The 27,974-nt window shown below is 48.7% G+C and overlaps 2 protein-coding genes across 9 annotated transcripts in view; both read left to right on the top strand.

Moving 5' to 3' along the window:
* The first annotated feature begins 313 nt into the window (after nt 1-313).
* Nucleotides 314-21,010, top strand: TTC13 (tetratricopeptide repeat domain 13). Of its 3 annotated transcripts, none has more exons than XM_061559532.1 (23): nt 314-685; nt 3,135-3,217; nt 3,375-3,450; nt 4,227-4,297; nt 4,436-4,501; nt 5,690-5,782; nt 6,486-6,602; nt 7,189-7,299; nt 10,572-10,654; nt 11,535-11,676; nt 12,576-12,750; nt 14,231-14,387; nt 14,832-14,962; nt 15,298-15,430; nt 15,574-15,666; nt 15,844-15,927; nt 16,313-16,394; nt 16,743-16,867; nt 17,241-17,376; nt 18,074-18,153; nt 18,637-18,715; nt 18,825-18,904; nt 19,181-21,010. In XM_061559532.1, exons 1-23 carry the CDS (start codon nt 340-342, stop codon nt 19,293-19,295), a joined length of 2,658 nt encoding a protein of 885 aa, XP_061415516.1. In that variant the 5' UTR covers nt 314-339; the 3' UTR covers nt 19,296-21,010. The 3 variants fall into 3 exon arrangements, with proteins under 3 accessions (XP_061415516.1, XP_061415518.1, XP_061415517.1); XM_061559534.1 differs by having other exon boundaries at nt 12,576-12,735; nt 19,181-21,009; XM_061559533.1 differs by having other exon boundaries at nt 16,746-16,867; nt 19,181-21,009.
* Nucleotides 21,011-24,512: 3,502 nt separating this feature from the next.
* Nucleotides 24,513-27,974, top strand: part of TARBP1 (TAR (HIV-1) RNA binding protein 1) — a 62,703-nt gene continuing 59,241 nt past the window's right edge. For 3 of the 6 annotated variants that reach the window (XM_061559528.1, XM_061559527.1, XM_061559525.1), the window contains exons 1-2: nt 24,980-25,225; nt 26,420-27,651. In XM_061559528.1, coding sequence (XP_061415512.1) covers nt 26,436-27,651 — 1,216 coding nt within the window. In that variant the 5' untranslated portion in view covers nt 24,980-25,225; nt 26,420-26,435. Of the gene's footprint in view, nt 24,580-24,974; nt 25,226-26,419; nt 27,652-27,974 lie in introns of those variants that run through there. The other 3 variants (XM_061559526.1, XM_061559531.1, XM_061559530.1) reach the window with 3 other exon arrangements.

The following is a 27,974-nucleotide window of genomic DNA, read 5'->3' as shown; positions in this document are numbered from 1 at the left end:
TTTTCTGAATTAATACATACACGTTTTTGTTTAGTAACATTTTTGTCTATTTGTTTGTGTTTCTCCCTTGTGATGGGACTTTGTGGGATGCACGTTGACATTTACAAAGGGCACGGGGCGACCAATAAGGTCTGAATTGGTCTGTAATAAGTGAGGCAGCACTGATAAGGCTTGGACAATTGAGCCAACCACCACGAACCGAACACAAACTCAAGCACGTGGCGAGCGGCTTTCCCGCGCGAACTCGCACGTGTTTCCGGTACCGCGCTTCCTGCTTCCGGCCGCCCGTCACTCCCCGCGGCAGCGTTGGGGGCGGTGATCACCACCATCATCATCATCATGGCGGTGTTGGTGTTGTCAGCTCCTACACCTCCTCCTCCCTCTCCCCTCCCGTCTCCTTGTCTCTCTCGCATGCCGCTGCTGATTTCGCTGCTTCTCATCCTCGCCGCCTCGTCGTCGTCCACGCGCGGCGCCGAGTTCTTTCAGAGCCTGCCGCTGTTTGGGGGCGAACAGGAACCTGGGCAGGTGTGTCAGCAACATCAGCCTCAGCAGCAGCATCAGCAGCAGCATCATCAGCAGCCGCCGCCGGGCCAGGCGGAGCCCGGCACAGCGTCTCCCGAGCGAGGCGCCGAGTGCGCGGAGCGATGGAGCCGCCTTCCGCAACTCTGCGCCGACGCGGTGCCCGGTGCGATTCGCGCACCCAAATCGCACCTCACTCAATCCGTTCATTCATTCGATCACTCACTCGCCCTCGGTGGGTTAAAGGGCTCAGGCAGTCGGTCGGTCGGTGAGCGAGTGATGTACTCGTAACGTCAGGCAGTGGGGTGACTGGCTACGTCGGTGATTCATTCATTTAGTTACTCGTTAGGTGACTGATTATTCTGTAAGTCACTCAATGCGAGTGATTCATTCACTCATTCGGTTAAGTCAGTGGGTGACTTCGCTAAGGCAGTGAGTGAGTGACGCATTCGCTCATTAAGTTAACCAGTGGGTGACTTGGTGAGATTGGTGAGTGCTTCATTAATTCCGTTGCTTGGTTAATTTGTGGCTGGCTTATTATCCCAGTAAGCCAGTGAGTGGGTTAGTCATTGACTCAACAACTCACCTGTGGCTCCAATCATTCAAGTTGTAGCTGTCATTGGTGATGAATGGCAAGCGCAATATAATCGATAATAGAGGGTTTTGGGTTAGATCGTGTAAATATATAAATGTGTCGTTAAACCCACCACCACCCGACACGGCCAACTAGTAAGGGTTCATCTTCGTGGCCAGTTCGTCACTAGTACAGCACTAGTGTGTAGTGTATAGTGTAGAGTAATGTAGTGTATAGTGTAGTGTACTAGTACAGCACTAACCGGTGTGTTGGAGAGCCAAGCCACAACATTTACAATCTTGAGTACGACGTTTCGCCAGTTATTGCAACTCTCTGTGTTGGGTGGTGGCGGGTTTAACGACACATTTATATATTTACGCGATCTAACCGAAAACACCTCTTATGGATAATATTGGTCGCGAAAGCCTGCTACGTGTTAAACGCAATAAAATTGTTATTTCAGCTCGCAATGCTGCTGTTATTGTAATTATAATTGACTGGAGTTATTAGTTCACTCAAAAAGGGCATTACTGACTCCTTAACTCACTTTCTATCTCATTCACCCACCCATTCACTCACTCGCCATTCTATACACACAGTATTGTATGCAACAACAAAAAAGTTGACGAAAATGTGCGCACATTTTGTAACGTTTTACCTTGTAAAATAAATATCAACAATGGTTGATGCCCGAGGCACAAAACTTGGCATGGGAATGTGGAATTTCCGAGATTGGCTCATCTTTGCCCCATTGTTCTTTGTGCGTCTTTGCAACTAAATTTCAAAATATAAGAATGTGTGTTACCCTTTCTGGCAATAAAACAGGTGTTAAGATGTTCAAACACCAAACAGAAACCTTTTGCAAGGAATCTGTGTCTGCATTAACCACACCGAGTACTTGCGGTGAACTAAATATCACTTGGTAAATCCTGGACTGGTTCCCGACTTAGAAATGTGGAATTGCAACAATCTGGCAGAGTTTACACACCGTGTGTAAGCTATCAACAGCATCTACGGTCAATTCATTCTTTAGAAGACTGGAAAACCACGTGAATTTTGAGGAGTTTGTGTATTTTCGCGTGTAGCCACAGCTGCACTGAAAACTTTCCAAAACCTCACGAGCATGACAATTCTGCTGACCTGTTTACAGTTATGATTTGCAATGTAGCGTTTGTTTTAAAAAAAATACAATTTGATTTACCGATCTTTGGTTGCAATAGCTGCCACCGTCTTTTTAATTGTGCGCATTCAGTTATTAAGTCACCCTAAATCCGGTGTGTAACTGTGGGTATTGTATATGGTAAATATGAAAACGTGTAAGGTTACTGGGAATATGACCGCGCTCATACCTGTCAACCCCTTATCAGTGCCTACCTTATTACAGACCAATTAGGACCTTATTGGTCACCTCGTGCCCTTATAAATGTCAACGTACATCCTACAAAGTCCCATCACAAGGGAGAAACACAAACAAATAGACAGCATTTGTTTTTTGCCCGTATTGAAACGGCTGGATGCCGTATGGACCTGAAAACTCAATTTCCCTGTACAGGAATACGGGTTAACCATATATGGGTTGACAGGTATACCACTCGAGACGACGAGTACGGACATATCAGCCTTTAATAAAAACTAGCGAGACCTTTTGACTACAGCAAGGGGAGACTGCAATCATTGCCAACACGACGAACCAAAAGAATTCCACCAGATATGCATTTGCAATGATTGATCTCGTCGTTCTAGTCGCCGTGTATCACGTGTTAAATAAAAGGCTGCCGTGCCCAGAGTTGTCTTCGTCAATGAATGGGTGTTTTCAGTAGTTCTGTGTGAGGCAGAGGTCAATGCGGCAAACGTGGACATGTGGGGAAACGCACCAAGAAGTTCACAATTGCAGCTTAATACATCAAAATTACTGCGCGCGAAAGAGTTGTTGGCCTGCCCTGCCATTTATCATTGCGACTGTCAGCATGTGCAGTTTTACTTGAGGTGGACAGCTTTTGAAAATCCGTATCTTTGTTTAATTTTTCGCATCTTTTTACAGTTTCTTTAAGGCACGATTTTCCCGTCGCTTGTGATTCAGTGGTGTCGTGTGAACAGTCATCCATCAACAACGAAAACTTTCTGGTAACGTCAAACTTTGGTTACTAATTTTACAATTCTTTCCCTTCCCCCCCCACCTATAAATATACGGTGACTTTTTTTATTCATTGCGCGTGAACAGATGAGCCGATGCGTGCCGCCCCTTTAGCTACGATGATGTCCCCTTATCTGTGCCGTGCAGAGCCAGGCCGTGGTTTTGGCGGAGCAGAGGAAGTTTCCTTTTCCCAGCGGAGTGCTCGACACCGACCGCCAGCTCGGTGTGTATCGTGTGCGACAGAGAATTGGGGAAGTCCGCTTATCTTGTTTATTGCAGGCATCGCCGCACGATCACCGCTGCGTTTTTAAAGTGGTGTTTATGTTTTGGCCGTGTGCTCGTACAATCGTTGTTTTCATGTTGTTGATAGTTTTTAAATTTAGCTTTACTTATAAAGGACTTGCGTAGTTATGAAAACTTGCCTTGATTAAACAATCCAACCACCCTGTGAGGCTTTGCTGAGTAAATCATATAATTTTTTATTTATATAAGCGTTGGATATCTCATCAATCAAGCCGCACTTGTTGTGCTCATTCGCACACTAATGTGTGAGTGCAAAGCAGAGTTGCTGCGATGCCACAAAGATTTAGGATGATGAAGTGTCAAGTTTACATGCCTAATAATAAAAATATAAAGTTCTGTTCATGAAATATTAAAATTCACTTTTACTGATGCTAACTACACATGCTACATGACAGAAAGACGGTGTTTAAAAATCGGTTGAGTGCCCATTGAGACCAGAAGTATCTTTTCCCAATGGCAATCTGGGTCAACCAGTTCTGTCAATCATAGCATAGTGATGCTATTAAAGAGGTATAGTTTACAAAAAATATAAGTTATGTTTACAATTTTTTAACAACCCTGCAAGATACAACACGTGGAACATTCCATTTAAAATGCACGTAAAAGGAGATGTAGTATATTCGGCCTAAATCCACTGCCTTTCTGGTGCCCTGTGCACAGTTTTACACAACCGATTTTCTTTCTCTCTGTTTTCAGCCTACGGGTTTGTGTTAATACACTTTGGACTGAACGATGAGGCAATCAAACACTTCACGTCTCTGCTGCAGGTAAAGTCCACTTTGCACAGCGGTGTCCATGATGCACAGTGTACTCGCCGCCTCCCTCTTGACGAGGGAGTCTTTAACGCCGCACACAATGAGTCCCAACAATTCTGCAATGTGCCTATGCTTTTCTACAAACACTAGGACAACGCAGACCTGGTCAGTGCTGTGTACGGCAGGGCCATTGCATATGCACGGAAAGGGCTGCAGGTAAGGAGATTGCAATAATATTTTTCTTTGCACTGCCACATTTCAATGCTTTACTGTCAATGTTTGCTGATGTGCAATATAGACTATTGAGGAAGAGCCAATACATGGACTATAATAAAACACCTTGTTACTGCTTTCCGATGAAGGTGGAACACCTTTAATGCTTGAGCTCTCGCTGTCCATCCGTTCGTAAAGGGGGCGTAACCCGCACCTCCGATTATCACGGTTGGCTATGTACGGTGTGAAAGAAGTTCAACATACATGTAACTCTCGCCGAGATTATATGAACCAACCTTAATTTAAAAGTTATGCGTTGCTGTGAAAGACTAATTGAAAACCTGCCAAATTGATAAAGGCGTTTCCAACACCTTAAAGATAAACGACAGCAATAATGACTTTGCAAATACAGTAGAACCTTGGATTGCGAGTAACTTGGTCTGCAAGTGTTTTGCAAGACGAGCAATTTTTTAAAATAAATATGAATTTGATAAACGAGCGAGGTCTTGCAACACGAGTAGTACTTGTATACGCCTTGTCTGCCGAGCGTCACGTGATCACAACTGATATACGATTGCTTTGATATACGAGTGATTTGGGTGACAAACACGTTTCCGGAACGAATTATGCTCGCAATCCAAAGTTTTACTGTATACAAAATAATTTTGCCCTGACAGATAGCCATTGGCTTTCGTACCCAAAGAGAAACGCAGTGTTGGATAGCATTACGCCGTCCGTGCATTATACGCACTTTTACCATCAGGTGAAAGCCTACTGACATAACAAACCTCATTTTGCAAGGGATACCTCTGGGTCTTAGCAATTGGAAAACATTACGTAGGTGTGGACTTCTGCACACCCCTGTTCAGTGGTTTCTTGTAAGGGAACCTTTACATGAGTTATATCGATGCAAAATATGTACTCCCATAATGTAACGATTTAATATCGGGCAGAATGTTTAATTTTATTTGAAAGCATGTTTGAAAAAAAACGATCGGTTTTATCGCGTTATTTTGCATCGAATAATTAATGAGCGAACCAGTGTGAAAACAGTGGCAATGAATGGAGAGAGAGAACACTTGTGAATACTGCACACTCGCGATAACCTCGGTTATATAAGAGTTGTGGTGGTGCCATGACGGTCTGAATCGTGCACTGACCCCCCCCCCCCACCCACGCTGGCGCTGTCAGGATATTGAGAACATGCAACGGGCGCTCGCAGATTTCGATCAAGTTCTGCAGTTGCAACCAGAGGCAGCGTACGTCTATGAGCAGCGTGCAGAGGTGAGCGGGCTCTATCTGACCACAGGCGTTTTAACTGCAATGCATGTTTTTGCAATGCGATTGTGATAGAATTTCACCATGCTGTCTTTTACACATCACACCTGCTAAAGATATTAGTGTTCAATAATGACGAAAGAAAGAGCGATACTTGAAAGATTTTGAGAATAGGCTATTGACATAGACACATTAATCAACGTCCCTTTTTCATTATAGTTTTGCTTGTTTATGTTTAGAATTAGATAATTAAAGTCTAAGTATTAGTGCTCTAGAACTGATCATATCTGCCTTCATTGCGATCGTTTTGTGTTGCCTACAGCCAAAATTATGTTCACAAAAGTAAGCGATTGAAGCCTATGGCCAAGTCAGCAAGAATGCATCCGATCGCATCAGGGTTCTGAAGCTAAACAGGATTCAGCCTGGACAGTGCTTGGATGGGTGACCACTATGCACAAACAGGGGTTGTCATTGGGGTTACGGGGCTACTTGGTGGGCAGCAGAGGGAAGTTCGGAAAACATTCATTTGCGCGCTCTACTTCTATGCTGCCACACATATACAGTCCCCACTTTACTGACTCGCACTGACTAACATGGTAAGGTATGTTAAAAGAACCCTCACAGTGTGGGGGGAGGCCCTCGTCCATCGGTGTATTGACAGGAGGGCCGTGCGCGTGTGAATTAACGGCCGATTGTCGTGCTGTGGCAGCTGTTGTCCCCGCTGGGCCGGACGGCGGAGGCGGTGGCCGACTGCACCCGGGCGATCGCGCTGCGCCCGTCGGCCCGGCTCTACCTGCTGCGCGGGACATTCAGCTTCATGTCCGAGGTCCGTGCCGTGCCGTTAACCGAAACCTGACCACAAAAACAACAACAGCAGCATGGCTCTCCGATGGGTTTTCTGGTTGTACCGCGTGTGGCACGGCGTGATGTCCGACGTTTCACTCCGTGAGAAGAAGCTGCCAGCATTGGGGGTTAAACATCGGACATCGTTACAAATGGCAAGATTGTCGTGGAACAGAAACAAAATCCAATTCGTATGGAAATTTAAAAAGTTGCATATTTGTAACTTCTTTGGTGGTACATTTTTATTCAATGCAATTATAAAATTTGCATTGAAAGATGTATATTTTAATAATCACCCTCAATATCCCCAATTGTGTTAGAGCTTGGAAGCTAAGCGGGTTTCATCCTGGTAAGAACAAGAATGGTTTACTCGCGTTTCCTCCCACATACCAAAAAGTCACAAATGAAATTGGCCAAACATGGCAATGTTGGACCCTCATGAAAAATTCTCAAAATTTAGCAAGGCTTCCCCAAATAAAATATTGGCATTATCATTATAGTACTTTATGTAATTGTGATGCCGAAATGAGAATTGTAAACATCACCATTGTTGTCCGCCCTGCCTGCAGGACTACCCGAAGGCCTACGAGGACTTCCAGAAGTCTCTGGAGCTGGACATGAATCAGCCGGTCGCCATGCACTACAAGGGCCTGACCTTCTACCACCGCGGCAAGCTGCGGGTGAGCGGCGGGGTGGAGGAACGCGGGGGACATGCCACGGGGAGCGCGGGTTTGCCCCGGCTTTGAGGGTTCTGGCGTCACGCCTTCTTGATGAATTGATTTTCTCGCTCTCTTGCGCAAGTGTGGGGGCAAAAGGTTATCGTGAAGTGCTGTTGCTGCTTTTAGAGAATTTTTTTTTTTTAAGGAGCGTTATCTGTGTCGATAAACCATTAGGGCTAGAGGTGTTCCTTCGTTTAACCGATGAAATTATAACAATGGGAAATATTATGCGAGTACAAATGAAAACAACAAATGAAAGGACTGTTAGCAGAGGTGTAAAATATATATTTTTAAACTCATCACGCTGATAAATAAGACACTGCTTTACAGCTGTGGTTTCTCTCTGTGCTGTGAAGGTCTATTGTCTGAAACGTCACCTATTATATACTTTTTATTTTTAAGATTGGTCATGAATTTTAGAGAAGGGGATGTTATAATTGCATACTAACACACTGATTTCCCTAAATAATTGTAATTCATGTGTTATTGAAATGCATCCAATGACACCGATATTTACTACTATAATACGCCAAGAATGTCTGTGTCCCGCGCGTGACGTCACTCCATGTCGGCCAGCCGCCCTCATTAATACTCATGAACAGGTGACGTCCTCCACATGGACCCCCCCCCCCTCATTAACAATCATGAGCAGGTGACATCACTCCACATCGAACAACCCCCCCACATGAATAATCATGAAGAGGTGACGTCTTCCAAATGGACACCCCCTTCATTAATATTAATTAGCGGGTAATGTCACTCCACATGGGGGGCCGAGGCGCCTCCTCCCCCCTCCTCAGCGTCAACTTACAACCCTCACCACAAAGGCAGAACCCTCACGTCATCACGTGATCTCCGTATAGCTGTTGAGACATCAAAGTAAAAAGGACGTCATGATGAACAAGGGATTATAACCGTTAAATTAAATAAGTCTGTGTCACCGCGGCCTTACATATTGCACGCGAATTGATGCAATTAATATCACGTTGCGGTCTGCTTTTCGCTTGCAAGTTTCAGATTTACTGAAATACACCCGTCCTTGGACGGGCAAAAGGCTAGTAGTTAAATAATACTCAAAGATTGTGCTTCAAAATGCTAAATAGATTTGTGCAACTATTGTTTTGGTATAATCAGTGGTACGTATTGACCACCACTCCGTATGTATATCAATGGTGCTTCATTGACTACGTAGCTAAAAACAAAATGTGTAAATAGTCAAAATTGCCAAGATAAACCACTTTGTCATATCGTTGTGAGGCAGAAGGTGAAGCCACAGCTTCCCACAGAAGTCGGTGAACGCTTCTAAAAATGTTTCAGATGTTTGCGGCGCCTCATGGGTTCCCACCTGCGGGTGTGCGCTATCAGTTGACCGCGTGAGTCGCACTGAAGCGGTTTCCACCAACGCCTCGCGCAGCGTCACCGCGGCAACCTTGGCGTGAGGCAGTCATGGCAAACGGCAACCTTGGCGTGAGGCAGCCGTGGCAAGAGGCAGCCGTAGAGAGAGGCAGCCGTCGTGCGCGGGAGCCGTGGCAGGCGGCGTACGTGGAGTTGAGAGCCCTCTCCCCACCCCCTCCCAGCCGGGGGCAGAGGCCCTGAGTGACTCCATCTTGATTGTAACCAGCATGCCGTGGGGTGGTCGCGACAGGGTCATTCCGTCGTCAGCTCAGCCAAAATCCAGGGAAATTGCCACCTCAAGATTGAGATCTTGTTTGCCTTTTGTGTCGTGCAAGATGCAGATCACCTACGAATGCATGCCAAATATTTAAGTTGAGTGATGAATATGCACTGACACAAATTCCCTTTGTTGGGGCAAAGGGAATTTGCCTTATTTTGGCATGGTTTTGAGAACCTAGAAATGGTATAGAGTCATGAACGATTAATTTCCCCCAAGTGATTCAATGAATTATCATGATTCAGGGTCAAGATTCGATTAGGAATTATTTTTTGTCTCATCTGTTTGTTTTTGTACAATTCACAACGTAATATCAATTGCATTTAGGTCGGATGAATTGTCAACAGTTTTTTCCGACATGCATGATTGGAAGCACACACTGTGAGCGCAAGAATCTATACGGAATCGATGCGTTGTTACGCGCCTGGTGGTGACCGTGTGTCTCGGGGAACATGCCTGGATTGGGTGGGGCCTGGTCTCCTGGAGTGCTCTGCTGACACACGCGGCTGTTCGTTCTACAACACTGACACCGCCCGACTGCATAATAGACTCGTCATCCTCCAGCAGCTTCTTTAGTTAACACAGGACGGCTAGTGATCAGCTGTCACACTGTGGTGTCGGCTATCCACGTAAATCAAAGCTTACTTTACTGTGTGTGCGATGTGGGAATAACGCCAACAAACAACCGTTAGCAACTCTGTCATCGCAAATGCATGACTGAACGAATATCGCGCGACCGAAAATAAATACTGAGAAGCCAAGATGCTTTTTGTGTTTAGTTTATTGTCCTTCCCCGCGCCTCCGTATAGCACGGTTGGCTGCGTACGGTGTGAAATAAGTTCAGCATACATACAGTAGACAATGCAGTTGGTTGATTTACAGCAGCACTTGCATTGCTGTGTGTGAGTAATGTTAAATAATTTGACTGTCTGATGAGGCCACTCTGAAGCCCAGTGCTGCCTGTGGGGGCTCCACATATCTGTACCGGGCCCCGCACAAAACACTTTTGATTACTTATTACATGTACAGCCCTTTTGTAAATCCATTCTGTGCAGGTCAAACGTGTTAATTGATCATATTTCAACACAGTGGTCAGTGCAGATTGGTGGAGGAGAGGGGTGTAGATGTGGAAGCATAGAAGTGTGGTCCAACATTGCTTTTTTCTACATTATCCTCTGCTGCCCAAGATGTATCCCCACAGCGCTGTGACAACCTGTTTGTGTGTGGTGGTCGTCCATCCAAACACCGCCCAAACTCTGCTTGGCTTCAGAGATCTGACTGGATTGGGCACATTCCATAGGCGCAATTATATTACGCTTAATGCTGCACACAAACGAGCAGATATTCAAGAATCCATTGTTGTACTGCCTTCTTCTGGCCACGATGCAGACCTAGCTTATCACACTTGGTTGTCCCGGGTAGTTTTCCCATTTAGGTACATACCAGACACAACTATGCTTAACTCCAGAGATCTGTTGGCAAGCTGTTGTCCTTTGATGCTATGCGAGTCCCGCGACACGACTGGTTGTGAGAGTATTCCGTGCGCGCGTGTCACACGCAGGAGGCTGTGGACACGTTCAAAGACGCCCTGAGGCTGAAGTCGGACTACACAGACGTCTACCGCAGCCTCGGCCAGGCCTACAGGTGGAAGCATTCCACGGCGTCCGTCGAATCGCATCGTTTCGCTCTGTCATGAGCTCCCTCTTCGTGAACCGGACAGCGCTCTACCGATTGTGGTTTTTTTAAATCACGCATATGGAGAGCGGCGTACCAGTGATTCAAGCGCTGTGCCGTGATGATCTTGGTAGCCGCGCTTTGGTTTCCCGCCAAGGCGAACATTAATGTAGTAATATCTGAACCGATCCTGGCTTCTCCTTTCACAAACGCTCATTGATGAGTGTGGTGAAATATTGCCAATAAAACCCATGACGAGCACACCCATTGGAAGGGCTTCGTCCAGCAGTGAGTTATTATAAGCGCGTACATAATTATTGTTGTGTATGTTTATGAGTTGGTGAATAGCATTGCCTAAGGGGATCTATCAAGCATGAGCCTTCTCTGAAGTTGGCCATATCAAATGACAACGGCATATAGAATCGCTGATGTGTCATAGACCATAGCCCCAAAAATGCGGCGACTTGTTTCTGTTTATGGTCACAGTTTTATTTGAGAATAGATGATTTTAGCTCTTGTTTATTTAATGTCTCATTCCTATACCGTTTCTCATATTTTTATTCACTTTTACAATGTTTTTCTCCATTAGGCTCAATTTATAATGACCATATTAGTTGCATGCATTTCATATCCATCGGAAACGTCTTTTTTTGTTGTTTTTGCGACTGTAAGAATAGTTTTTCATCGATGCATCGTCATATGCCCGTACAAGTCTGTAAACAAACCCGGTCCCGCACACGCCTCCTGTGCGAGCGAGTGGGGCTCGAGGCACGGCGGAGGGCCCACGCCGGCTGACAAACTCCCGCGCGTCTCCTGGGCCGCTGTCGACCCTCGCTTTGTGGCCTTGCAGGGAGTTGGGCGATTTCGAGGCGGCGATGGAGAGCTTCCAGAAGGCGCTGCTTCTCAACCAGAAGCACGTGCTGTCGCTGCAGCTGCGCGGCATCATGCTGTACCATCACGGCGAGCCCAGCCAGGCCCTCAACGACTTCAAGGTGAGAGGAGATTTTTTTTTGTGGTGACCCCCCCCCCCCCATCCTGCTCTGGGGAAGCTGTGCGAGCCCTGTTTTGGCTGTCTGAGCCACGGCCGTTTCTGTTGATTCGCAAGAATTCGATGAGTCGTGCCAGTTGTGTGGTGAATTTGCAAATGACCGGTGGTATGTGGGAATTTGATCTAGTGAGAGGATGAGGTTCTGAGAGAGGTGGTTATGTTTTTTTATCATCATTGCTAAGCACAATATACAAAGGGCCTGAATCGCAAAGCAGCCAGCCACAAACAGCACTGTTGAGGTTGACATAGATAAGAGTTCATACGAACACGTAGGATTTTCGCGACCAATATTGGCAACTCTGGCTGTGCCCTTGATGAAGCTAGTTGTAATTACTGGTGGAAACTTCGTACTCAAATTGTCAACGTTGTGGGTTTACCCTGCTGTACTCGTAACAAATTGGGATGTTTTGTTTACTTGACATACCTGACTAATTGGCTGTCGGGTGGTGGTGAGTGTAACGGCACATTCATATTTACGCTGCTTAACCCCAAAAAACCTCTATTATGGAAGAGTTCAATCGTTTCTTGACTTGAGCAAGCTTTATGAAATCTTAGGAAAGAGACGATGGGAGGGCGCTCCAAAGCCGAGGAATCCGGGGAACGAAGCGGAAAGACAAGTGGTGTTGACCTGCAGCGTGGCAGCGGTTCGAACACAGCGTGGATGAGATGACGCAGGCAGTCTGGCCGCCCGAGTCCTCGGCATGGGTGTGCTCCGTTTGGTGACTCTCTCACGAGCGAGCAAGACGAGGCACGGGTGCGTGCACCCGCGGTCCCCGTGAAGTCGCGAGGTGTGTGGAGGCAGCGGAGTTGTAACCGCCGCTTGCGTTGTTGCCCCGTTGTCAGCGCTGCCTGCAGCTGGAGCCCTCCAACGAGGTGTGCCAGTACATGAAGGGGCTGAGCCACGTCGCGCTGGGCCAGTTCTACGAGGGCGTCAAGGCGCAGACCAAAGTGATGCTCAACGAGCCGCTGCCGGGGCAGAAGGCCAGCCCAGAGTACCTGCGTGTTAAGTACCTCCGAGGTGTGCGTGTTTGTGAGCGTGCGTTTCCGAACCGACGTCGATGTTGTAAACAGTACCCGGGGAGGCGAAGGCGGCCGGCCGTGGTGCCAGCCACACTCCGCTGCCTTGCGCGCCTTCCCGGCCTAAATAGGTGCTCGCTGTGATGGCACTTGTCCCAGCAGTGGGCACGGTTGTAGGTGGACCATTTTGTAGTCGCCCCCCAGTGTGTGCAACCCTGAGTTGTCGTTTTCGGTGTCCGGACACAGTCACTCTCGTTATTTTCCGTTGTCCACTGTCGAACTATTGGCATGTTCGGAATGCGGCCGTGTCGCCGTGTGCGGCGCCCGCATTGGCCGTGTGTTGCGTGCTTGCCGCGGGGAGGGGGGAGGTGCGGGTGGGGAGGCACGGAGGGTGCGCCGCTGTCGTTTTCAGGGCTCTGGGCTGTGAAGGGTCGATTTGTTTTGTGAGATTGCGCATACCTGCCCTGAACCCATTTAAATTCGCTCTGTTATTCTTAACCAGGGCAGGCCACATTGAGATCAGTTATTTTGTGTGGTGGAACTTGTAAGCCGGTAGTTAATTTGTGACACGTTGAGAGAAATATAGAACTTTATGACGACGAAACGCAATTGCTGGTGATGTTTTAGTCTTGGGATTTTTGTTTGGCCATTCACCCTGACATGCAGATGACCCCTTATAGCGAAGTAAGAGCCCATTAAGACCAGAAGTCTCGATTTCAAGGGGGTACCCAGTCATATCGTACACTTGTGAATTGTGTCTCATGCTCTGCTCACCTCCAAATGACAGCAAAAGGTCCACAGACAATGTACGCAGCCAGTCTTTGGCCCTTCCCAATTGGGCATTATGAATAACTAAGAAAGTAAATTGTTGAGCTAGGTAAATATGTTTGAGTCCCTAGACGTCATGTTCGGAAAGTCCTGCATTGGGATGTTTGACAAATTCAGATTTAAGGAGTGTTTAGGGTTTGTTTGGGAGGAAACCGGAAAATATCCACGCTTACCAGGAGATGGCTTTCGCAGGTCTGCACAGACGGGTTTATAAAGTAATTTGCTGTCCTGTCACCTCCTGGCCACCTCGTAGCCCAGAATATTTGGGAGTTTGACAGATGTGTATGATCCACTGATCCGAGCATGCGAAGCGCTGGATTACAGGTGAGCGCCACTGCATCCACGTAGTGAAGCTGATGTTTTATTCTGTAACCTACGCAGTTGCAATTACCTTTTGTAAACATACATGTTCATATACGAGGGAAAGCAAATCTGAAAATATGAACAAGTGTAATTTATAATAATAATAGAATATAATTTCTAAAGCGCCCTTAAACAATTGTTATCAGGGTGCTAGAACAGTAGTTTTGGCACAAATAAATCCTTTAAAGTTTAGGAGAAAACTTTGCAGATACAACTCAAGTCACAGTTTGCCTTTTGCCATGCCTGGCAAATGTGTGCTCACTTTGCGGTTTAATTGTTTATGTTCTCAGAGTACTCCCGGTACCTGCACGCCAACCTGGACACGCCCGTGGCCGACTGCAGTGCCGACCACGACCTCACGGCAGCGTTCCGCGAGCACTGGGCCAAGAACCTGCCGTTCCTGCTCGAGGGATACGAGGAGCAGCCGGGCCTGCAGCCTTCCATCAGGTTAGGGCCGTGCACCCGCAACCACCGCCGCCGCCGCCCGCGGCCTTGGGGGTTTCCGCCACCCTCATCTGTCGGCTGTTATCAAACTCCAGTCCTCGTGACTCCTCCCGGCACAGCTTTCCGTGCTTACAGATGATTTCCAACTTGTGTGCCAATCAATTGACTGCGCACCTGATGGTTGGTAATCTCACATCATGGAAAGCTGCATGTGGGGGAGAGTTGCAAGGATTTGAATTTGATAAATCCTGGCCTAGGTCTTGCTGGTCTGCCCCAAGCCCTCTCATAGGAACTCATGCCCACGTCTTAGTTAAAACGGAGTTCGTTACTTAACATTGTATACTCGAAATACATTATTTTGCTGGCACCCCAAGTCTCCCGTGAAAAGAGTCTTTTGTCTCGCCGCGCCAACTCGCCGCGCCTCCTCCCGCGCCCCTCCCCCGCCAGGGACGTTGTGCCGCAGAGCTTCGACGCTTACGGTGCCGACGTTCGGGAGCTGGTGTGCGCGGCCGACCGCCTGGGCTCCCTCATGCAGTACGACGCGCCCGGCTTTCTGCCCAACCGCAGGGTTCACAGAGGTGGGGGGCTTCGTGTCGCGGGTGACATCGATGCATGTAGACTGACCCTTTTGTTGCGCCCGAAACGTCGCGATTTTATTTAGTTGTTTTCATTTATTTTATTTTTTACCTACGTGACTTTACCGAAAAAACCAAAGAGTATGAATCCTTGCAGTCACGAAAGCTTCAAATCTAGAAGTAACCGAGAACGATTTAAAGCTTTCGTGACTGCAGGGATTCATCTTTACCGAAAGAACCAAGAAGATAACCGAGAACGGTTGTTGTTTTTTCTTTTTTTTCTTCCCCCCACTGATAAATGAGCATTTGACGCTCGTTCGTGCCTTGACCGAGTGCAGCCATGGGCATGGCGGCACTGGAAGTCATGCAGACGCTCCAGCACGTGTGGCGGAATGGCAAGGTGCGCGTGGCCGGGAAGAGCCGTAGGCTGACGTGGAGGGACCTCTTCGATGTCGCCGTCAAGTGGAGGAGGTGAATGTCGCGCTGCAGCGGGACGTGCGCGGGGCTCCTTGGCGTTTTGAGCACGCGTCGTCATACCGATATCGTACTGTAAAGCTGCCTCGATAGGAAACCTGTCGTGTTTGTGTGCGGCCTTCTGTGCGTGCATGGTTCAGGATGGTTGACCCAGACCAGCCAGTTCTGTGGTTAGACCTGATGCCGGCACGTGGCCTAAAAAGCGGCTTCAACAGCCACATCAACCTCGTCAGGTTAAAACCTGCATCGGCGACGGCACTGACTTGCGCATCAACAGCAGCATTAACACCAGTACCTGACACCAACACATGGTCATATATAAACACCAGCACTAACGCCATCACTGACTCGTACGTCAACACTGGCACTGTCACTGCATTGTCGGCATTAACATCGACTTGTGCTTACAGGGGTCACGTCAGCAACCTGCGCTACGCGACGTACTTTGACAGGATGCTGACCTCCGTGAAAGAGAAACTCTTACAGCATTATGGGTACTCTTTCGCATTGTCACGTTCCTGCATTCCATACGGCTAACGTGAAACTGATGTTGTATTACTGCAGATGTTATTTGATTGTACATGACACGTGGCATTGATTTCCTATACTGGCATAGCACATGGAATTCATTTCCTGTACTGGCTGATAAAAAAATCTAAAGAATTTGGTTAATTATGGTGTGCCAAACTGCATTCGTTCTGCTCCCAGTGTTATTGGTGACGTGTTAATTTGACAAGGAAATGTTGGCATCTGTTGCTCGATAAACAATTGGATGTGTGTATATGGAGACGGGTTGGAGAGCAGGGGGGCACGGTGACTTGACTTTGTGAGGCTCGTCTGAACGTGCTGCGGTAAAAGTGCTTTTGTCGCTGCGCACAGAACGAACCCCAAGCTGCACGGAGAGACCAGGGAGTCGGTGGAGAAGGCGAGGTCGGTAGAGGACCTCCTCCCGGCTCTCAAGGTGAGCGCTCGTGCTTGACCCTTCATTGTCGTAGGGGAGGGTGGTGGCAGTGGTGGTAATGATGATGCTGTGGTATGGCTGTTAATCATAATGGTGGTTATTGTGGTTGGTATCGGTGTTGACAGCAGTGGTGGTATTATGGTGGTATTGTTGAATTTCTGTTGTGATTGAAGTTGATGGTGTAGCTGATGGAAGTGATTTTTTTATTGTGTTGTTGTTGGTGGTGGAGGTTTTAGAGTTGATGACAGTGTAAGAGTTATTGGTGGTTGCTGAAGGTGGTGGTGGTGCTCCTGTTAATTATTTTGCTGTTGTCCTTTGTGCTAATGATGATGGCGGGGGTGGCCTCAGAAGATCTTCCACAGCGGGCGGCAGCAGCAGCAGCAGCCTGGATTCATGGTGGCCACCAAGGTGCCGGGCAGGGCCGACCGTGACCAGCAGCTGGACGGCTTCACGCTCACCATGACGGGCGATGCGTAAGCACTGCTTTTGGTGTTTAGTTTGTTGTCCTTCTCCCGCGCCTCCGATTAGCACGGTTTGCTACGTATGGTGAAGAGAAAGATGTTCAACATACATATACACTCAAGTGCACCTCGAGACTATTTACCAAATTAAAAACAGGGTGAGAGGGTCAGGACAGGGTAGTAGGGGAGAGAGGAGAGAAAAAAGTAACGCCATGGCACAGCACCTGGATAAATTGACCGTGTGCCAGCACCAACAACAAGTCCCAGGGGATCTTCAGGGAGCTGGGTGCTCATTCATCAGTGAGACCCAGGTCATCCACGGGGGAACCAGGGGCCCCTTCATCTTGTTCCATCCCTGTCCCCCGACCCTGTCGCCATCCTGCAGTGTGGGAAACGTGCTGTTCATTGCGGACACGCAGACGACGCAGCGGCGCACGGACGAGTACCACTCGGAAATCCGCGAGCTCTTCCAGCAGTTCCTGGAGCAGGGCAAGCGCATGCGACTCTCGGCACAGCCCGGCGTGAGTGTGCGTGTCTGGGATATTTTAGAGGAGAGTACAAATGTGTGAAGTTGCTGTATGTTATTTGTACAGTGTGTGTGTTGTTTGTGGGATGCTGCTGTGGTGTAATGATTAGTACACTGGACTTGAAATCCAGATGTTGAACAGTGGGCAATTTTCTTGAATCTCCACCATCTCTGTCCACTAAGGAGTATAAATGGGCACACCAACATCAATTGGCAGGTCACTTGCGGTGGGTTAAAGTGTGGGGACTCCCACATCTTCCAAGATGTCTGGCTAGCGTGCAAGATTGAGTTAAAAATACCCTCCGCCAGTAGTCGCGTGACCAGGAAATTGCAGAGCTGCACCTTTATATTGCCTGTGTGTGAAGAATGGTTGTGCAGCAGTTAGGGCACTGCACTACGATCCCAACAATTGTTGACTTAAAGCTTTCGTGGCTGCAGGAGTTCATATTCTTTGGGTCTTTTGGTAAAGTCACTTTACCGAGAGACGGTGTGGAAAGACCGACATCCAGCAGTCGATGGACAACAGCCGATGAGAAATATATCTTCTCAAAAGTTTTTCTGTTACTGTAAAGAAAACCACGAGCACAGATCCACGCTTCACTACTAGTTTTTTACGTCTCGCAGTAACCTTGAGCTTCAGGGCCCATGTGTTTAAACGATTAATTCAACAATGTGCGGTTGTGTGCTTCCAGGATGTGGACACGCTGTGCAATATAATGCTGTCCATGGTTTACTACTTCTACAACCTCATGCCTCTCTCGAGGGGCTCCAGGTGAGCGTTTTACCTCCTCTTTGACCAGCTACAAAGAACGCCGCTATTAGAAATGATGCAACATTATTATTGCCGTATGTATATCAAACTTCTTTCGCACCGTACGTAGCCAATCGTGCTAATCGGTGGTGCGTGGGAAGAACAGAAAACTAAACACAAAAAGCACTTGTAAAGAAATTCGTTTCCAATCTAGATGATTTAACAGTGCATAGCTCCAGTGGCTTCCTAATATCGGAAGAGCATTCAAGAAGGCCGCAGAAGCGCATCTGAAAGAGCGCAATGCAGTGACCGTCTTTGTTCGATAGCTAGCCAAGAAGCCGCTGCTCTAATGCAGAAATCTCAGTCCCACAAAACATCTCAGGTTTGAGACATCGACTTGTATTTCTGCACTTTCCCAATATTTATTCCACTGACATCTCACTAAATCCTAGGCGATGCTTATTTACTTTGGCATTTGTTTCTTTGTGATACATTCTCCTCCAGCGTGGTCGCGTACACCATTTTGGTCGGGGGTCTGCTGGCCAGCGGCAAAGAGATCTCCGTGAAAATTCCGAAGGGAATGGTGAGTCGTGCCGACAGTGTGGGGGGTAGCACCCGCTGGGCTTGGTTGTTGTTCTTGTTGCTGTTTGTCACGTGGAGGCGTGGCGTGTGTGTACGTGTGCTCTTGTCAGCTGGTTGACCTGGAGGCCATGACTGCTGGCAGTCCGGACGCCTTCATCAGTACGATGAGAACTTGGATTAAATTAAAAAGGTACTAGATTTCTTTTTTGGTTTTGCACTCACCCATCCCCTTTTGGCTGAAACCGTTCCCCTGGTGTATATTGGCCCACACTGCACTTCTCCACTTAGATTCATCTTATTATTGACTGAATCAGGCATTGTTAATAAATGCTACTTAATCTTCCACATTCCCTTCCGGTGTGAAGGACTGAACGTTGGGCTGTACCGTTTTTTGTGCGATTGACCTCACTGGTTTTGTATCAGTCCATTCTCCTGTCCGTGCCCCCACCCCCCCCCCCCCCCCCAGTGCATCGTGGGTGCAGTCAGGGCTGCCGAGCGTGGCCGAGACATTCCCAACGCTGCGGGGCGTGTTGGAGGTGCTCAACACGGACGCGGCGTCGCACTGCCACCGTGCGTCCTAGCGCCACTGGGGCACGCCTCTCTCCTTCACAACCATAAATTATTTTAATTTGTCTTTGCTGTTATTTACACCCCAACAAGTCGTCAACTTTTGTGATCAGGGACCACTGTAGCCCAATCTTCCTTGCCTATCTAGGCCAACGGGCTCTCAATCGACGGTCATTGTGACTAAACATTCAAATGTTTCAGGTTTAGCAGTCGCCTCCTTTCAGTTAAATTTAGGTGATATGCTCGGATGTGCATGATGATTGCGACCGGATCTTTAAGTCACCGCAGCTGGTGGTCAAACCAGACAACAGATGTATGTGGTTCTTTGTTAGAATGTTGTGTTAACCAGCATTTGGTTTGAGGAGGCAAATCCAAATCGGTGTGGACTTTGATGACAGGAAGTTGAGAACCTTTGGGGCCTTGTTACTTAACAGCATATTTCATGCAAGAAATTGTGCAATTCGAAAAAAGTGTCATAAATTTACTTTCCAGAATTTTATTTTTGAAGAAATGTTGGCCACTTCAAGTACATGTATGTTGCACATCACTGGAGAGCAGAAGGTATATTAACTGTGGCTAAGCCCTTTAAAATATGAAAAGGGACGTTTGTCTTAGACATACAGTACATAAAGGGAACACTGAAAGAGATTATTTTATGTTTAATTTATATTTGATTATTGTTTGGTAGTCGTGTCGGAATGCACGCTTAGGCAGGGATTTTGTCACACTCCAATTATTGACAACCAAATATGAGGAACCAGGTGTTTTTTTAAAGAATGCCTGCATAAGATGTGGCTGGTGCAAACCATCGAAGAATTACTCTGCAGAAGTCAATTTGATCTGTTTTGGCTCAGAAACCAAGAGCATGCACGTTGATGGAGTTACGCATTTTGTTTTGAGGCTCGGTCGGTGGTCGATGTGCGTTGCCGTACAACCTCGGCTCAGATTTTTCCGCACCACCATCGCCGATGCTGCCCTGCATGGATAAAGTGGCGTTTACCACCACCGACCAGCGGATCCTGCTGGGCATGATGGAAGCAGCATTCTTCTTTGTAATTGAGTTATTAAAATACTCCATGGCATTGTTTGCAAGAGTAGGCACTTAAAAGGCAGTGTTTTGGATCAATGAATCAATTGATTGCAAAGTACTCAATTTAAATGTGGTTAAAGTTGCGTGCGTCAACACAACTGGCTGCCTAACCCCCAAACACTTTGGTAGATGGCGTTCACCCTGAGACGTGTTCATTGCGCAGAGTGCGGGATGACTGGTGATGGTCATGGGGTGGTGAACAAATCGAGTCTCCGATGAGCTTTTGGTGAAATCTCGAGAAAGGATGCCTGACGCCTTTCTGTCGAATGGCGCCGACCTTCAGTGTTCACACCACCAACGTGGCCGGTGAAAAGCGTCGCAGTTAGGGGGTGAGGGCACGAGTGGTCATTTTACTTAGATTGCCAGGACATGTTTGATCAAAGTCATCTCTTCAATGCATGAAATAAGTTTGCGTACAAAGGCGCCTTTGATTTTTCTAACACCTGCCAAGAGTTCCGACGGCGGAGGTTGCTGGCACTTTTAATTTGAGGCGTCAAACGCCCAGGGGAAAAATACAATAGAAAGTCTCTATTACCTTGTTTAATTTGAAAACTTGGATTCGATTGCTCAATCTTTGCCATACATAAAAGAGCAAGAACTGTATGTGGCATTCTCAGTTGGATGCAAGATTGTTACTTAAGTCTGCATTAAACAGTGCCTTCATCAGTATAATTCGAATTGCGTGTTTTTTTATAATTTCTTACCAGTGTTGGTTGTTTATATACCAAACAGCGGAGGTGCCGAGGGTAATTTAAATGTATTATTTACGTGTCCTTGAAAACCTCAGTGTCCCAAAACCAGCAGGGCGGTGCACCAACCCCAAATAATTCCTGATCGATTAACCTAAAATGATTGCGTGACCAAACCCCAATCTCCATATGACCCACCATCCCTGGGAAGGCGGACGTCCAAAATAAACACGCGAGTCCCAAACAGTGGCGCACACAGACGCCTCCTTCCTGCATTTCGACATTCCTCGAGGACGGAGACTGATTCACTCGCTCACCCCACTCACCACTGGTTTAACCATCAACTGATTCACTCACCCCACTCACCACTGGTTTAACCATCAACTGATTCACTCACCCCACTCACCACTGGTTTAACCATCAACTGATTCACTCACCCCACTCACCACTGGTTTAACCATCAACTGATTCACCCACCCCACTCACCACTGGTTTAACCATCAACTGATTCACTCACCAACCCACTCACCACTGGTTTAACCATCAACTGATTCACTCGCCCACCCACTCACCACTGGTTTAACCATCGACTGATTCACTCACTCACCCCACTCACCACTGGTTTAACCACCAACTGATTCACTCACTCACCCCACTCACCACTGGTTTAACCATCAACTGATTCACCCTCTCACCCCACTCACCACTGGTTTAACCATTAACTGATTCACCCGCTCACCCCACTCACCACTGGTTTAACCATCAACTGATTCACCCGCTCACCCCACTCACCACTGGTTTAACCATCAACTGATTCACCCGCTCACCCCACTCACCACTGGTTTAACCATCAACTGATTCACCCGCTCACCACACTCACCACTGATTTAACCATCAACTGATTCACTCACCACACTCACCGCTGATTTAACCATCAACTGATTCACTCACCCACCCCACTCACCACTGGTTTAACCACCAACTGATTCACTCGCTCACCACACTCACCGCTGATTTAACCACCAACTAATTCACTCGCTCACCCCACTCACCACTGATTTAACCATCAACTGATTCACCCGCTCACCCCACTCACCACTGGTTTAACCATCAACTGATTCACCCGCTCACCACACTCACCACTGATTTAACCATCAACTGATTCACCCGCTCACCCCACTCACCACTGGTTTAACCATCAACTGATTCACCCGCTCACCCCACTCACCACTGGTTTAACCATCAACTGATTCACCCGCTCACCCCACTCACCACTGGTTTAACCATCAACTGATTCACCCGCTCACCCCACTCACCACTGGTTTAACCATCAACTGATTCACCCGCTCACCACACTCACCACTGATTTAACCATCAACTGATTCACCCGCTCACCCCACTCACCACTGGTTTAACCATCAACTGATTCACCCGCTCAACCCACTCACCACTGGTTTAACCACCAACTAATTCACCCGCTCACCCCACTCACCACTGGTTTAACCATCAACTGATTCACCCGCTCACCCCACTCACCACTGGTTTAACCATCAACTGATTCACCCGCTCACCCCACTCACCACTGGTTTAACCATCAACTGATTCACCCGCTCACCACACTCACCACTGATTTAACCATCAACTGATTCACTCACCACACTCACCGCTGATTTAACCATCAACTGATTCACTCACCCACCCCAATCACCACTGGTTTAACCACCAACTGATTCACTCGCTCACCACACTCACCGCTGATTTAACTACCAACTGATTCACTCGCTCACCCCACTCACCACTGGTTTAACCATCAGCTGATTCACTCGCTCACCCCACTCACCACTGGTTTAACCATCAACTGATTCACCCGCTCACCCCACTCACCACTGGTTTAACCATCAACTGATTCACCCGCTCACCACACTCACCACTGATTTAACCATCAACTGATTCACTCACCACACTCACCGCTGATTTAACCATCAACTGATTCACTCACCCACCCCACTCACCACTGGTTTAACCACCAACTGATTCACTCGCTCACCACACTCACCACTGATTTAACCATCAACTGATTCACTCACCAACCCCACTCACCACTGATTTAACCATCAACTGATTCACTCACCCACCCCACTCACCACTGGTTTAACCACCAACTGATTCACTCGCTCACCCCATTCACCACTGGTTTAACCATCAACTGATTCACTCACCCACCCCACTCACCACTGGTTTAGCCATCAACTGATTCACTCACCCACCCCACTCACCACTGGTTTAACCATCAACTGATTCACTCACCCACCCCACTCACCACTGGTTTAACCATTGACTGATTCACTCACCCACCCCACTCACCACTGGTTTAACCATCAACTGATTCACTCACCAACCCCACTCACCACTGGTTTAACCACCAACTGATTCACTCACTCACCCCACTCACCACTGGTTTAACCACCAACTGATTCACTCACCCACCCACTCACCACTGGTTTAATCATCGACTGATTCACTCACCCCACTCACCACTGGTTTAACCATCAACTGATTCACTCACCCACCCCACTCACCACTGGTTTAACCATCAACTGATTCACTCACCCACCCCACTCACCACTGGTTTAACCATTGACTGATTCACTCACCCACCCCACTCACCACTGGTTTAACCATCAACTGATTCACTCACCCACCCCACTCACCACTGGTTTAACCATCAACTGATTCACTCACCAACCCCACTCACCACTGGTTTAACCACCAACTGATTCACTCACCCACCCCACTCACCACTGGTTTAACCACCAACTGATTCACTCACCCACCCACTCACCACTGGTTTAATCATCGACTGATTCACTCACCCCACTCACCACTGGTTTAACCATCAACTGATTCACTCACCCACCCCACTCACCACTGGTTTAACCATCAACTGATTCACTCACCCACCCCACTCACCACTGGTTTAACCATTGACTGATTCACTCACCCACCCCACTCACCACTGGTTTAACCATCAACTGATTCACTCACCCACCCCACTCACCACTGGTTTAACCATCAACTGATTCACTCACCCACCCCACTCACCACTGGTTTAACCACCAACTGATTCACTCACTCACCCACCCCACTCACCACTGGTTTAACCATCAACTGATTCACTCACCCACCCCACTCACCACTGGTTTAACCACCAACTGATTCACTCACCACCCCACTCACCACTGGTGTCACCATTCAATCACATCAGCACATCAACAGGCCGATGTGCATCTCACCTCCTTCATGAATGGAACATTAATAAAAAGCCACAGTGCAACTTATGACCACACAACCCTGGGCCATATAACACTCATTATAAAACACGCAGACAGAGAGCTACACGCAGACACATCGAGAGTCAATCAAGACGAACCACAGTGTGGACACGCAACCCAAGCAATGGACCAAATCGTAAACCTCTCTGCGGTCATCGCTCCTTCAACAGAGGACTTCTTTCGCACCGTACGTCGCCACCTCGACACCGCGACGCACACGAAGGGACGAGGCCCCCTCAGAGCGATGGTTTACTCCGCGTGCCGCGACGCGGACTGCGTTCCGCTGCGATCCGCGCTCGCTCCGCAGACGCCACCCGTTGCCTTCGGGGAAGAAGCGAGAGCGAGAGGCGCCGGAACCTTTTTGCTTGCAGCCGCGCGCCGCTCTTCGTGTTTCCACCCGGACCCTTTTTATACTCTCCGCCGCCCCGCCCCCTCTACTAGCGACGCGCACGCGACGATTACATTACTTACACTCGATAAGCGCGGTGCCCCCCCCCCCGCGCCTATCAGTTGTAGGGAATGCAATCTCCAGTCGCGCATGACACGTGACCCCCGGAGCACGTGGAGGCGGCGGGGTGAGCCCCCCCCTCCCCCCCCCCATTGAGTCTCCGCTGTTGTTACTCTGCGGGCTTCTTGCAGCTGTGGCGCCGTCATCAAGTAGCGCTCATTGCTGATTGCTTTTGTTCTTTCCCAAGGTTCCCGAGCAGGCGTCTTCCTCTGCCGGCAGACCGCGGGGGGGGGGGGGGGTGGTGAGCGATTCGTCGTCCCACGTTGCGAGTTCAACGTTCCGGACCGAGGCCGACTCAGCTCATCATCATCGCCGTCTCACCGAGGTCGCTAAATGAAGAACCCAGTTTGTAGCAACGTTGACAAGCACCGTGTGTCCTTTTGCTCGTTTGGCCAGCGCAGAGTTTCAAAGCTGACCGCGCTGCGGGCAGCAGAGGGCAGTGCAGCACGACGGGTTGGACTGCACTTCTGTGCTCGCACGGCTACGGTCACCGCCTTCCACCCGCACTGACCAGCGTGGTGAAGTATGGTCAAATTACCCCCACGATCCGCGCCACGTGGCGAGGCCCTCGTCCAGCGGTGGCTGGCTCGACGAGAGGACCCTGCGTCGACTTGTGGGAATACTTGCCCCCGGCGTGTGAACGTGGAGTTTAGTCACGAGCAGTGGATCGACCAAAGGACTGCACATGTCCATGTACTTAATGCAGTAAGGGGCCGTCCATAAATGACGTCACGCGATTTTTGACGATTTTTTACCCCCCCCCTCGTCACGGCGTCACAAAAAGTCAGACCCCCCTTCAAATGACGTCACAAAGCTCTGCCCCCCCCCCAAAACCATATTTCTATTTTAAAAATAAAACATGCTTAAAATCACTTAACTATTGTCGTAGTAATGCGTATTTAATGTGGCGCTGCACTCTGATGTATTAAAAAGGTGGCGTTGGAAAGCTGAAATTTAGCATAAAATTCACTTGAAAATATTCAACGTCTAACTAAAACGGCAGATGTTCAGAATATTATATTGAAATTCTCTTATAATTATAAAATATTTAAAGTAATTACAACTATAAAAAATACTTGAAACTTTGTAGTAGAACGAAGCAAAATGGAGAGTACAATTATAACAACCACATATTCATTCCACAGAATGAAAAGCCCTGGTAGAATTATTAGAATCAAAATGTTTAATAACAATCATTTAAAAAAATTCAAAATGTATGCTTCTCCATTCTCCCATGGAGAAGCAAAATGCTACTTCATAGAATGAATAAAAGGTGACCTTAGTACATTTAAATAATAAAATAGTTAATAATGAAAATTAATAAAAATTAGTGTTATAACAATTCTATATTTAAAGTTGCGCATTTGTATGTGACGTCACATTTCTTAACCCCCCCCCCTCGTCACACATCACAAATGTCTGACCCCCCCCCCTCTAGGTGCGTGACGTCATTTATGGACGGCCCCTAATGTGTGTTTCATATTTTTTGTGGTGGACTGAACTTGTGTTTGTTTTGAAGCGTCACAGAGGAAGCCATGAGCACTGTCCTGGCCTCGTGCCTGCTGCGCTGCCTGGGTTCCCTGCCGCCTGCGCGGGTTTTGGAGGAGCTGACGTGGGGCGCGGAGGAGCTGCCCCAACCCGAGCAGGTGGAGGCGCTCCTCCACGTGGTTCGAGCTCTTGCTCCCGAGCAAAAGAAGGAGCCCCCAGGACCCCACGGACAGCCGACGGAGTCTGAGGGACTCGATGGAGATCAGGGCAGCCAGGGGCACGTCGGGAACCCGCGGGGTGAGGTGGACGCGGCCTGCCCCATCGTGGTCGATCCTCATCTGGCCTCAGCGGTGGACAAATTGGTCCTGTCCAGCTGCCTCCCGGCCTTGTGCAGGATTCAGACGGAAGACGCGTGGTCCTGGACGGAGCCGCTCCCTCAAGGCGACCGCGAGGTGGTGGCACGCCGGCAAACTCAGAAGCGCCTCCTGCACCTGCTGTGCCGCCTGCTCGCCCGCTGCCTACGACTCGGTGGCGACGCCTCCGGGGAGCTCGTCGTCGCACGCTGCCTCGCGGACATCCACGCGCACAACGATGAAAAGGCCAGCGGGTGGGCCCCTCGGGGGGACGCGGGCGTCCCGCTAGGTGGCTCGGGAGGAACGGCAGCGCACGGCGGCGGAGTCGACACCCTGGACGTGCACGTCGCTGTGGAGTTGCTGTGCTACGTCGTCCGCTCGCTCGGGCCCCGAGCTGTCTCCGGCGCGACGCTTCGTGTCGTCTCGCAGGCTCTGGCGGTGTCAGAAGAAGCTTTGGCCACCAGGGCCCTCAGCCGTTTGGTTCCAGCGCTGCTTGCCGCACAGAGAGACCGCGAGGCTGCGGCCGGCTTGCTGAGGACGCTGTGGGGCGACCTGGCGGAAAAGCGCATGGACGACACCGCCCGCAGCCCCTCCTCCTCCGTGTCTCGGGCGCTGCTCTTCCTGTGCACGATGTCCGACTGCGTGCTGCCCACGAGCGATCCCCACGGCGAGCGGTCGGCGAAGGCGGCGCAGGGCGGCGGCGAGGATCGGGCGACGGCTCCTGACGCCAGGTCTCAGGGCCTCGTGGATTTGCGAACGTCGGCCGCCTTCTGGCGCACGCTGCAGGACGGGCTGCGGCACGCGATGCCGCTGAGTCGCAAGCGAGCGGTGTTCCTGCTCAAGCGCGCTGTGGACGTGAGCGAGAGCCTCTCGAGAGACGTGACGTGCTCCGATGACGACGATCGTGACGGTAATAACGTCCCCCAGATTGTTTTTCTTTTGTTACCGGCTGCCGAATAAAGAAATAAAATACATCCCATTGCAGGCTGTATTTGCTGCTGAAATGTCAGTTCTCGGATGCTAAGCAGAAGTGAACCAGCATAGTGCATGGATAGTACATAGATGGGCGACCAAGCACAACAGGCGTTATTGGCTGTGGGACTACTTCTGTAGAATTTCCACAAATGGCTCAGGGCTGCAAAAAATTACATGATTATGCGTAATGCACCTACCGCAGCCATGCAACGAATTTACACGATTGAAGCTCACTATTTGATGCAAGAAAAAATTGTC

Source organism: Lethenteron reissneri, chromosome 25, assembly GCF_015708825.2.
Source record: "Lethenteron reissneri isolate LAM-NWPU_2019-01 chromosome 25, ASM1570882v1, whole genome shotgun sequence".
NCBI lineage: Eukaryota > Metazoa > Chordata > Hyperoartia > Petromyzontiformes > Petromyzontidae > Lethenteron > Lethenteron reissneri.
This window is presented reverse-complemented; position numbering and strand designations above follow the sequence as displayed.